At 39.6% G+C, this 13,452-nt stretch overlaps 1 protein-coding gene across 1 annotated transcript; it reads right to left on the reverse strand.

Annotated features, from left to right (window-relative positions):
- Positions 1-3,202: 3,202 nt before the first annotated feature.
- Positions 3,203-8,089, reverse strand: LOC115680846 (cytochrome P450 CYP82D47-like). Its single transcript, XM_030604688.2, has 2 exons — positions 7,097-8,089; positions 3,203-4,012 (listed from the first exon to the last, which is right to left on the reverse strand). Exons 1-2 carry the CDS (start codon positions 8,048-8,050, stop codon positions 3,389-3,391), a joined length of 1,578 nt encoding a protein of 525 aa, XP_030460548.1. The 5' UTR covers positions 8,051-8,089; the 3' UTR covers positions 3,203-3,388.
- Between the last annotated feature and the right edge of the window lie 5,363 nt (positions 8,090-13,452).

Here is a 13,452-nt window from a genome sequence, read left to right on the forward strand (position 1 = left end):
GTTCCTGACCATAAAGGAAACAGTACAGAATGGTGACATTGCAGTAGAGCACATTTGGACAGATGATATGATTGCAGATCCACTAACTAAAGGCCTTCGTCCTTGTGTATTAGAATGACCTTATTGAGGCGTCTTTTCTCCTTGGCATTGAGATTCATAAGAATCGTTCTCGCCGAATTTTGGGTTTATCTCAGAGGGCATATATTGATCATATCTTAGAAAGATTTAACATGCAGCAATGCAAGCAAGGAATTGCTCCTATCATTAAAGGTGATAAGTTGAGTCTGTCACAGTGTCCTAATTCAGATTTTGAGAAAGCCCAAGTGAAGAATGTACCTTATGCTAGTGCACTTGAGAGTATTATGTATGCTCAAGTATGTACTAGACCAGATATTGCTTTTGCAATAGGACTTCTAAGCTGATATCAGTCAAATCCAGGACACGATCACTGAGTTGCTGCCAAGAAGGTTTTGAGGTACTTAAGGAGGACAAGAAATTATATGCTGATTTACAAATATGTTCAAGACCTATAACTAGTAAAGTATTCGGATGCAGACTTTGTTGGCTGTCAGGATGACAAGAAGTCGACAACAGGGTACATCTTTCTGTTAGCAGGAGGTGCAGTATCATAGAAAAGTGAGAAACAGAAATCCATTTCATCTTCTACCATGCAGGCGGAGTTCGTAGCATGCTTTTCAGCCGCTACTCAGGCTATTTGGCTCCGGAACCTCATTAGAGAATTGACCGTATTTGATTTTGTGGATACACCCATATAATTGTATTATGACAATGAAGCTACAGTATTCCTTGTCAACAATAACAGAGGTCTCAAGGGGTCTAAGCATATGTAGGTCAAGTTCCTGACCATAAAGGAAACAGTACAGAATGGTGACATTGCAGTAGAGTACATTTGGACAAATGATATGATTGCAGATCCACTAACTAAAGGCCTTCGCCTTTGTGTATTAGAAGGACCTTGGTGAGGCGTATTTTGTCCTTGGTATTGAGATTCATAGGAATCGTTCTCGCTGACTCTTGGGTTTATCTCAGAGGGCATATGTTGATCGTATTTTAGAAAGATTTAACATGCAGCAATGCAAGCTAGGAATTGCTCCTGTCATTAAACGTGATAAGTTGAGTCTGTCACAGTGTCCTCATTCAGATTTTGAGAAAGCCCAAATGAAGAATATACCTTATGCTAGTGCACTTGGGAGTATTATGTATGCTTAAGTAAGTACTAGATCAGATATTGCTTTTGCAACAGGACTTCTAGGCTGATATCAGTTAAATCCAAGACACAATCACTAGGTTGCTGCCAAAAAGATTTTGAGGTACTTAAGGAGGACAAGAAATTATATGCTGATTTACATATATGTTCAGGACCTGCAACTAGTAGGGTATTCGAATGCAGACTTTGCTGGCTGTCAGGATGACAAGAAGTCGACAACAGGGTACATCTTTCTGTTAGTGGGAGGTGCAGTATCATGGAAAAGCGAGAAACATAAATCCATTTCATCTTCTATCATGCAGGCGGAGTTCGTAGCATTCTTTTCGGCCGCTACTTAGGCTATTTGGCTCCGGAACCTCATTGGAGAATTGACCGTATTTGATTTTGTGGATAGGCCTGTACAGTTGTATTGTAACAACAAAGCTGCAGTATTGTTTGTCAACAATAACAGAGGTCTCAAGGGGTCTAAGCATATGAAGATCAAGTTCCTGACCATAAAGGAAATAGTTCAGAATGGTAACATTGCAGTAGAGCACATTTTGGACAAATGATATGATTGCAGATCCACTAACTAAAGGCCTTCGCCCTTGTGTATTAGATCGACATGTCATTAACATGGGCTTAAAAGTATCTTGGAATATTGTTAATTAGTGGGAGCTGTTTAGTCTTGTGTTGCTCTTATGAAATTTGTATATGATTTTGTTACATTTTGTAACATTTGGATTTATATCAACATTTTGCATTCAATGAGGTATTTGCGAATGTAATTTTATCAAGTTGAGTACATATATATATTTGATGAAAATCTCGAGGCATTGTGTAAACCTTGAGTACAGGCTAGGGGCATTTTTGGTATTAGCCTTATCGATATGTCTTGTTACACATAAGGAATAGTTAACTAGAAGGATAAGACATATGTAGGTTCATTGGAACCATGAAGGATATTTTCTGATGACACACTGGGTATTGTGACACTTGAGGAGAGAGAATTTGGACTAACAAAATGGACAACACATTAAGTATCACTCATTATGAGGTATTGTCTATTTACCACACTACCATATTGCATCCATATCAGTAAAGTTGAAAGCACTTGTGACCATAGAAGGCTCTGCGTGAGTACATGCAGTTACCACCATAATTCGATGTTCAAGACTTTATAGGATTGGATTGACTATTAAGAATAATTTCTAGATCAACATAAGGGTACGCACACAGTTATGTTTCAATTAATATCGCCCAAGTAGGAGAATGTAAGAATTTCCTAATGTGGGCTTCATTAATTGAAATTAATTGAATTAGTTTGGTCTAATAAATGTGAGATATGTGGGTTCTTAATAAGTCTATTATGGAGCTGGCTAGTATGGGCCAAGTATGGCCCAGGCCATAATGAGAGGGCCCATGGTCGAAAACTCTATAAATAGCGCTCAAGTCATTCCTCTAACTTGATGATGCATAATCTGACTCATATACGGATCTAGAGAGGAATTTCTTCTCGTGAGTGGCAATCTCATTAGACTAGTGTTCGACGAAGGGTATAGGAGAGATGCACTTGAGTTCGTGTTTCAGAACCGTCGCCAATTCCGCGTCAAGTTCGATGGATTCTAAATCAGGTACGCGAATCGTTAATTTCTCCATTTTCGTGTTTCAGTTTCTGTTTATGGTGATCCTGGGTGTGCCATTTTCGTGACCAACAAATTATTCTTTCTTAATTTAAGCCATTCTAATTTCGGTTCTTTAGTAAAATTATTTCTAATCAAGTAGAAATCCACCCAGATTGTCTTTATTCGCTTCCCTTACCTCAATCCACCCAGCTTATGAATTTTTTCTCCAATATATTTTAAAGCTAAATGGGTGCATTTCATTATGTGCTGACATTTTTCTTCAAAAGATTTCTCTATTTGCAAGAAAAATGCGAAAATAATCATGCATGCGCTGTGCTGGGTTTATAATAATCAAAGTGCCATCTAGATCAAGCATAATGATGTCTCCCGTGAAGGGGCATAGATAAATTCTGTATACATCACATTCATCATACATAAATACATGTTTTTGCAAGAAAACACATAAGCACCCCTCGTCGTAATTGTAAAGCTGATGATGGATAGAAAACTTTTGGCTGATAGTGTTTCTTATGAAGATTATCTCACCCTCTCATCTTTAGACATAGAGATGAAGAGGAAGGCGTGCAGTGAGAATCACTTCTAGAGGAGTAAGTTTAGGGCTAGTGATTCCTATACCTGCCCTCATATCCACCGGTCCATCCCATGCAGTCTCTATCTCGAAACTATGCAGCAAAGTCGCGAGCGCAATGTGCAGCACTTGAAGAGCGAAGGACACTCCCGGGCACATCCTTCTGCCACTTCCGAAGGGCAAATACTCGAAATCCTGACCCCGAACGTCTAAATCCTTGTGCGTGGTCAGGAATCTCTCAGGCCGGAACTCGAGAGGATCTGGCCACGCCTTTGGGTCCTGGTGGAGCTTTGAGATGTTGAACAGGAGCCGTGTGCCCGCAGCAACATGGTAGCCGCCGATCGTGCAGTCCTCGACAGACTCATGGGGCCCGGAGAGGGGCGCGGCAGGATAGAGACGCATCGTCTCTTTGACAATCGCTTGGAGGTAGACTAAGTTCTTGATGTCGGGCTCGGTCACTTGTCTCTCTCGTCCGATGTGAGAGTCTAGTTCTTGTTGAGCCTGCTTTAGGACATGGCGATTGTTGAGCAGAAGGGATAGAGCCCATGTCAATGTGACCGATGTCGTGTCTGTGCCTCCCAATATAAGTGCCTAGGAAAATACATACATAGTTGTTCTTTATACATGTCATTATTGAAGTAAATATATAACTGCTGCAACCAAACTGACAATTTCTAACATACTTAAACTAATTGCATTGATGTCAATTTAATCATAAACATTTTCTTGATGCCAATTAGTCCTTTGGGCTAATATTGGCCAGATTTTACTGACATGGATGCCAGCTGGCTTACGTGGCATCGCCGTCGCTAATGTGAAATTTTTTTAATAATATTTTAATACTTTTTTATTTTTAATTATTTTTCTAATTTTATTCTGTTTTTCTTTCTTTTCATTTTTTTTCTTTCTTCCTCCCTTCCTCCCTTTGCTGGTGATTAGCCACTGGCCATGGCCGGACGGGCTGCCCTCGCCTAGGCGAGGGTCGCCGTCGCCTGGCCAAGCCATGCGAGGCCCAGCGTGGCTTGGGCGAGGACTCCCCTCGCTAGATCTAGTGAAGCCGCACTAGCCTGCACGAGGGTCCTCGCCAGATCTGGCTTGGGCGAGGCCGACCCTCGCATGTGCAAGGGCGAGGCCCAGCGAGGGCTCGAGCCTCGCACTGGCCTGGGCAAGGCTTGCCCTCACCGGATTTGGCGAGGGTTGAGCCTCGCCGACCATGGGGAAGGCCCGACCTCGGCAGTGGCTGGCGGGACTTGCCAGAGGAAGAAGAAAGGGAAAAAAAAAAGAATGAAAAGAAAAAAAATTCGATAAATATTAAAATATTATTAAAAGTTGTCCACATCATTGATAGCGATGTCACATAGGCTGACCGGCATGTACGTCAAAAAAATCCAGCCAAAATTAGCCGGAATGACTGAATTGGCACAAAAAAAAAGCATATGACTAAATTGGCACAAAAAAAAGGTTTTAGGACTAAATTAACACAAATGCAATATATTTAGGACTTTTCTGACACTTTTCCCGACCTTCTCCTCACGACTTGATTCAGATATAGTTTTCTTTTATTCTATTTGTGTACCACAAGTTCCCAGCAAATGCATTTACGACTGACGACTTGAATTTGCGGTCCAAATTGGGTACTTAACATGAATCTAGACATGATCTTTGACGTCAATAATAAAAATTATCATCTTTTGGCTCTTTGTTAGAAGTCCAAGTGAAAATGACTTCCATAGTAACTTATACGAGTGATCTTTGACGTGGATGAATTGGATGATACCGCACGGCAATCTGCATAGTCCAACGTTGGACCGAAGGACCGGTCCTAAAGAAGAATTTGATAACATTATGCGGAAGAAATTCTTGAAAATTCAGAAATATTTAATTCAAAAAGTTCACATTAGAGCACGGAAGTTGACGGGTGGTTGAGATATTTGTGACTTTTGATCAATTTTCTTTGGCTTTGTCGTCGATTTGAACTTCAGGTTTAAAGGTGCCTTTTACTAGACAAACGATTCTTGAAATATGATTGTTTACATGAAAGAATACAGATGAATTACCATGCAAACAAAATATTGACCACGTTAAAACCATTCGAGATGGAAGTCTTTGATTTGCTGGACACTTTAATATTTGATGAATTTATTGGAACCTAGCAACCTTGATATGTTAGATAAAGAGAAAAGGGTTTATATTCTTGATATATACAAAACAATTAGCTCTTGATTTATCACATTGATTTTTTGAATCAATAACTCTTCTTAATACCAATTCGCAAGCATAAATTTATGAAAGAGTTATGATTGTGCTTAGAATAATGCTGTGGATACCGAATCTAATTGTGAAACTGGCTACTGATCTATTGATGCGCCACTTGTTCAAACTTCAAATACTCAATCATAATCAATATCATCATTTAGTAAATCAATAACATAATTGTAGTGCTAACATCTCAAACATTCATTCGTAATTTTATGCTGCATGTGCCACCTATAAGGCAATTTTCATTACTGAATGACCAAAAGCCGCATGCAAAACCAAGGAAAAAGCTAGGGTGGCTCCTGATTTCTTGAATTGGAAACCCGGCTTCTCCTTCCAATAAAGAAAAACCTCCAATCCTAAGCTGATGATAGCCCAAGTCCAATCGAATTAACTTAGATACAAGTCAAATCGAATTAGCTTAGATACAGACAATATTTGCCCAAAAATAGTTAGTATTAAGCAATGATCGGTTGGCAAAAGAAATTAACTGGGGAAAATTACCAAAAAGTCTTAAACCTATTGTACTTGTGCCAATTCAATCTTAAATCTTTCAATTTGGCCAATTTAGTCCCAAACTTTTTACCATTTGCCAATTCAGTCCCAAATCATTTATTGTGTCAATTTAGACCTAAAACTTTTGACAATTTGTCAATTTAGTTCTTACTACCAATTTTTGTAGGAAATCGCTAATGTTGCTGTCTAGCCATCACCGGCCATCCTACGTCGCCCGACCAGTGCTAACATGGACAATTTTTTAAATTTGTTTTAAGTCTATTGAATTTTTATTCATTTTTTCTTCTTTTTCTTTTTCTTTGCTTTTGTTTTCTAACCCTGGGCCACCAAGGTCTTTGATGGACCCTCGCACCTTGGCCAGCAAGGGTGTTGCAGCCCTCACCTGGATCTAAGGACGCAGAGGTTCTCGCCCGTGGCTGAGAATGGCTGCAGCACCCTCACCTCGACCAGGTGGACCCTTGGCTATGGCTGGCGAGGATTGGCCATCGATCTCGCCAGCCTAAGGTTAGGAAAAGAATTAAAAAAATAAAAAATTCATAAAAGTTAAAAAAAATTGTCAACGTCAATGCCGACCATACCATGTAAGATGGCTAGTGCTGACTAGACTACCACATCAGCGATTTTCGGCCAAAATTGATCGAAATGACTAATATGGCAAATCGTCAAAAGGTTTAGGACTACATTGGCAAACTTTAATTAATTGGCAAAATTGAAAGGTTTAGGACTGGATTCGTATAAATGTAATTAATTTATTATTTGTTTGGTAATATTCCTAGTACATATGATAAATTGAATTCTAGACCATCCCCTGTGCTGAAATCGACGTTTTTAGTTAATGGTTCCGATTCACTTATAATATGTGTACGGGTCATATAATAATTTCTTCAAATTAGGAAAACTCACCAAACAAGTGGCTTTATTGATAGTATCAGCATCATAACTGGGCAGCTCGTCCGCAGTACCAAGAATGGAAAGCATCACGTCCATGAAATCTCGGTCACCTTCGACCTCTCCACAAGCCCTATTGCGCTTGTGCTCATCCAACCACCCTCCGACCACATCGTCCAATTCCTTGGCCGTCCTCTTCATCGCCTTAACGTAACCTCCGATGTCGAACCACCTCAAAAAGGGCAACACATCAGACGCGACAAATTGACCAGCCAACTCGAAGAAGCTCCTCAGCGCAATCCGACACCTGCCATTCTGGTCCTCCTCTGATGCCGTCGTCGTCCCAACGTATCGCTTCCCCACCACCATCTTGAAGATAAGATTGAAGTTTAGGGCATTGAACCAACTCTTCATCTCGATCGGCATGTTTTCTTGCACGCTCGACCGTTCGTAAGCCTCCTTTATGGATGCTCTTACCTCAGCTTCCCGCACGTGCCGGAGTTTCTCGAGGGTGTGGTTTGAGAGGAGCTCTAGGGTGGCGATCTTGCGCACTTGCCGCCAGTACGGGCCGTACGGGCTGAACCCGAACATGGCATAGTTGTAACCAAGAAGCTCACCGGCGAGGTGCTTGGGGCGGTTGGAGAACGCCTTGTCATTGGTGGTGAAGCACTCTTTGGCGATCTCCGAGCCGCTCACCACTATGGCCCGATGCAAGCCGAGCTTGATGGAGAAGATCGGGCCATACTTGTCGGCCATCGAACCCAAGGTTATGTGGGTCGGATCCGGGCCAACGAGAAGATGGAGGTGGCCTGTCAGGGGCCATGCGCCAGCGGCCGATGGTGGTGGTGGATTTTGGTTGGTCCGTTTCTTCTGAAGAATTCTTGTTATCAAAAAAGAGAGGAAGGTGACCAGGGCAAAGAGGCCAGCTATGGCCGCTTTTAGTGAAGTGTGATTTTGAAAGAGTTCCATGGTTCTAGTTGAGGATAACTGTTGGTTTGAGAAGGACTACTATTTACAGAGGAATCGTGTGGAGAAAATGGCTTGACCGTTTCTTCATTACTCATATCTTTTCTTGCTATAGAACTCAATTTTCCCGTAAAATGGTGAAGAGGGATAAATCACGCAATACATTGTTTTATCATTATTATAATAATCATGCATCCATGACTGAGTCTTTAATTGGAGCTATTATTGCTCTGGCCCCTCTAACCCCAAAGGTTCGAGATTGATGAGTCAACCTATCTTCATCCAATCAGCGTGTCAGATCTTAAAACGTCTCTTCACATGAGGTAAAATAAGCGTAATAAACAAGTTAATATTCGATCACAAAAAAAAAACAAGTTAGTCGAAGGTTCATAACTCTCAACGTGACTCAATTTTGTGATCTCATGAAAGATAATGTGGTTCTTTTGCCACTAGGTTACCATGCTCCGTGGTTTAAATCGGTGCACGTATTCCCACAAACAATTGCAATTCATCGACGAGCTCACAGAATAATACATCATTATCTATATAAAAAGTATTTCCACCTTAAATGTTCAATGAATTAAACGGATGTTATATATGTGCATGAGCTCAAGAAAATACCGTATGGAAATTGGTTTAAGGATAAATTATGAAATTTGAAAAAGACGAGGTAAGATAAATGAAAATTTACAAGCAAAACAAAATATTTCACGTGACATGAACAAATGCACAAACGTGTATACGTTCCAATCCTTTTTTTGGGGGGGATAATTCATCCTTTGTACCCGTTCCAATCAGTTATCAACCGCTTGCGGAAAACATGGCCTATTCTTTGTTTTTGTTATTATAGGAGTCTTTTTCTTTTATGAACCGATGATCATCTCAGAATTTTCTCTTGTTGCAAGAAATACGTATAAATTGGCAAACTGACTCTTAATAAGTTAATAAATATTGGGCCTTCGACATCTGGTAAGTTTAGAAAAATTAAGCATACTTTTTGATAGATTAAATGAATAAACCGTGGTTCCCGACTATCGGCATAGGTCCACCAAATCATTAAACAATGGAAATAATAATTCATATTGCACTAGAAATTACTATTCACGATAAAGAGATAAAATTATGTTCTATTCCGCAAAAAGGAAAACTTCCTTCCACCTACTAACTTAAAGTTATACATTCTTACAAGATATCAAAACTAGTTTCCGGTCCAGTTTATTAAGTTTTGTTTATCTACACATGATTTCCCATCAATCATTAACTTAAGTTTTCAGATTGGATATTCTAATACTCCCGTCTAGCATTGGAACGATAGGGAACAATAGGGAACAATAATACTTTTTTTTATATTATCTCAGAACTTCGAATGGCATGTACACTCAATTCATCGCAACAATAGGAACATGTCATCTGTGAACACCCATGAGAAGTCATAACTAAACTTAGTTCTTATTTCAGAATCATCTTTGAGAGTTGTACTACACCTCGTTAGGCTTGTGGTTTGTTCTTTCTTTGATCTCGTGAAAAAGAAAGAACCCATCTATAACATGCTTTAAAATTCCATCCATAGCAACGATCACGACCTATTTGGTTATAGCACTTTCAAAAGAGCTAGCGATTGAAATCTGTGCGAGTACCCTTCTCTGCCTTATTTAAATACAGCTCTTTTGGCCTTATTTAATAACCTAATTGTTGTGGAGCACCGAGATATATTCAATTCATTGTAAATCAACCTGTTGTCTTGTCCTATTTGGGAAGAGCTTTTGTCGTTTTGGTAAAGCTATAACTCTTTTTTCTATATGTTCTGTTGCTTTTCAATTAGTCTCATCAGTTGGGTAGTGGTCTATTATTTTTCTTGTTTAAGTATGTTGGTCGGATAATTGAAACATGGTCATGAATTTACGTGAATAACTGGGGTTTAATTAATGAGAGTCCTCGTTAGCTATACTTGATTAAGAAAACTTCTTTATTTTGAGCACGCCGATGACATATAGCACGAGATGAATAGTGTGTTAAAAATAAAAAATAAAAATTTAGGTTTTTAACGAGTGGCCTGTTGACACCTGATTTTTGGTGCATTTTTCAAATTTACCTAAAAATCACAAAATTAAAATTAGGATCCTTGGCCATGCTTAGGAACCTATTTCTAAACAAAAAATAATTTTTGTAGATTTTCTTTGATTTTTCCTAAATTTCAATTAATATAAATAGGAAGAAAATCAAGAAAAAATAGTAAATGGAATTCAAAAATTCCAAAAAAATAGTCATTAGTCTTATTTTAAATCCAATTTTATCCTTGCAAAGTCAATTTTACAAAATTTTAATTGCGAATATGTTTTCCCCAAATTTGGGCAAATTCATATCCTAATTTAACCAAAAATCCAATTAAACCATTTTTAATCATTTTTGAGATATAGTGTCTTCACAACAATTGATTCTGTGACCTTGAATTTCACATTGGTCAGTCCAACGTTACAATTTGGTGAAAATATGGACAAACCCCAAAAACTGATTGAAAATTAGGAATTTTAAGACCCAAATTGGGGATTGCATTCAATTCGAAATTTTCAAACAAGACACATACCTTCCCTAGGGTTAATTGAGCATAGGTAATTCAATTTTGGTTTACTAAATTAGGCCATTTGGACACTTAATTGAACAAAAACCCAATTGAACCGAACTCAAATTTGGGGATTTTTGGCCTAATTGAAATGAAAATTCAAAATTGAATCCATATTCTAGGGTAAAATGTATCAAGGAGTCAAAATTTGGGGTTAAAATCATGAAATTAGGACAATACGGGTCAAATTTATAAAATTAGACCAATCTGGGTCTGCCGGGTCGGTCGGATTTGACCCGACCCGACCCAGATTGGCCTTCTTCTTCACCCTGTCTAGGCACGGTTGGGAAAAGAAAAGAAAAACTTGGCTAGGCCTATGTGACATTCTGAAATTCGACCCATTTTCGGGATTTATGAAATGATTATATCTTTGATGCACTTTAGTTAAATCTCACCCAGAATTGATCACTCTTGAGAAGATTAACCATTAGGGAATGGCTAGCTAGGAATCAAGTAAGTGGACCTAAGAACTTGGTCGTGGCTCGACACTTCGACCATAAGAATTGACGAGAAGATTTTTTGAGCCATTATAGACCGATCCAAGGATGGCCATGGAACAATTCGCAAATGTTATACAATTGGATCGCAGGTGATTTTGCTTGACCATCATATGAATTTCGAACGATCCAAAACCTAATCCGAACGATCGCATCAATTGGAACTAGTGATTAACCCTTGCAATTACATGACAACCAAAGTTGCCATGGCTCGAGTAAACTTAGATATTGCCTGATATCGAATCGGCCACGAGTCGATACGCGTAACTCCTAAAAGCCGCCCGTTAATTTGAGATATACTAAAGTCGCGATTGATTGGTTTTAGCCATGAATTAGAATCTGAAATGGGATGTCGACCTTTCAAGATTCCACGAAAATTTATTGGACGTCGTCTAATTAAGCATGGCCAACTATCAGATTGCTCGAAATTATCGGAACAGTGTAATTTGGACCGGGTATAGGAAAAGACCATTTTACTCCCGAGGATATTTGAATTCATTTGAAAGGTTGAAAGGCAAATTGGACTTTGGCACTTTCCCTCCTTTGCTGAATTCTTTGGACCATTGTGCCCCTCCTCATCTTGCTTATTTATTTTGTTTGCCATTTGTAATTTTTGGGAAATTAGTGAGAGGAATTTTGTGATCCATTGGATCTTGGCTTGGGGAAGGGGATAGATTCTTGGCCCTTGGATGTGAGTGGAGTTTGGTAGTGGGGTTTTGTGTGAGTGGGGTTAGTAAGATCAAGACCATATCTCTCTCTCTCTCCTTCATTCTCTCACTCTCTCCTCCCTTCTTCTCTCTCATTTTCGGTCAAGCTTCCCTCACCCCCTTGCCGAACCAGTCAGCCAATTCCAGCCACCGTCCAGCCGCCATGATGCCGCCGGAACAGCCACCAGCTACCGCTCCTGCTCCTCATGCCGCCACCCCTTTCTTTCTTCCTCTTTCCTCACCATTTTCGAACACCACAAGCCCCAACCGAGACCAACACCACCCCTTACCGTGACCACCGGCCCGTGTTCGCCCTAGCCGTGGACCGCCGTGACCAGCACCACTGCCGATCTTCCCGTCCGACCGCTGGAGCTGCTGTTGCTTGGCTTGGCTTGACTTGGCTTGCTTGTCTTGACTTAGGACTCCTAGTAGGTACTCCCTAAGCTTTGATTAGGACAATGGGTACCAATGGCATGTCTAAGGGCTGATTTAGGGGCTGATTAGTGTTGATTTAATGGCTGGTTGAGCTTGGTTGATGATTGGTGGTAGTTTGGTTGGTTCTCGGATTGATTGCTAATGAACCCTATTGTTTTGTTATTTTTGTGGAGACTGGTGTGGACTGAATCTAAGATAGTGTTCCTCATGAAAGTTGACCCTAATGTCTTGAAGTATGATATATATTAAATTTGGAATTTTTGGACACCATTTTGAGGCATTCGTAGGTCCATTTTCGGACCATCTCAATTCTTCCGGATTTACTGTTCACCCGACCGGCTTGTCTTTTTGAATTTTTATAAAATTTTCTGGATCTCTTTTCAACAAAATTCCTTCACGAAAGTTGTTAAGAACGTTTGTGTATATGACTTATAAAAATTTCAAAGCTTTATAAGGAGATTTGGGTACTGATTGAAATGTATTTTGAAAGCTGGACAGTCTGTCCTGGCGGGTTGATTTCGATCTGATTTTGAGTGACAAAACGAGATGTTTATAGTCTGAACTGGGTTTCGTGTTCTTCATAAAAAATGTTTATCAAGATGTTTTCAATGACATATCCAAAATTATGAATTTTTGGAGTTGAATTACTATTTATTTTAAAAGAATTTAGATTATTGTGCAATTACCAATTTTAAGCCCAATTCTGTGCAAATTTGATTTCTCTCTCCTGAAAACTTTTCGATGTTGTTGTTGCACGTGAGAGTGTGGCTGGTTGTGAGCTGAGCATGAATTGACAATTGGCTAATCGAAAGATGAGAAATTGATTTGAGTGTTGAATGCCCGTATGCTCACATAATACCTTGAGGCGTTTTACGTGGGATTGTAACCCGTCTTGATGCGTTTCACGCGAGACGATGCCCGATTTATCGGATGTCCGGGAGGCCCGGATGCCAATCGCAGTGGAGGTCGGATTGATGCTTCTTGACCAAACATAATGAATTACTATAGAAGTTTCACGCTAAACGGCAAAAGCCAAAACTTTTTTGTTTATAGATATAGGATGGAAAGGAAGGACCAGTAGTAATAACTCTCGTTAGCAATTGCCGCATAAATATCATACTTCTCATTGAATATATTCTGATTGAA

Source organism: Syzygium oleosum, unplaced genomic scaffold (genome assembly GCF_021117445.2).
Source record: "Syzygium oleosum isolate NSW1041296 unplaced genomic scaffold, Sole_v2.1 Sole_v2.05, whole genome shotgun sequence".
Classification (NCBI taxonomy): Eukaryota; Viridiplantae; Streptophyta; class Magnoliopsida; order Myrtales; family Myrtaceae; genus Syzygium; species Syzygium oleosum.

What these genes read in the sequence shown, in the direction of transcription:
- LOC115680846 (XM_030604688.2), bottom strand. Translation starts at nt 8,050, where the DNA reads ATGGAACTCTTTCAAAATCACACTTCACTAAAAGCGGCCATAGCTGGC. An exon ending in TCAATAAAGCCACTTGTTTG is followed by an intron (nt 4,013 to 7,096) that starts GTGAGTTTTCCT and finishes GTATTTTCCTAG; the next exon opens with GCACTTATATTGGGAGGCAC.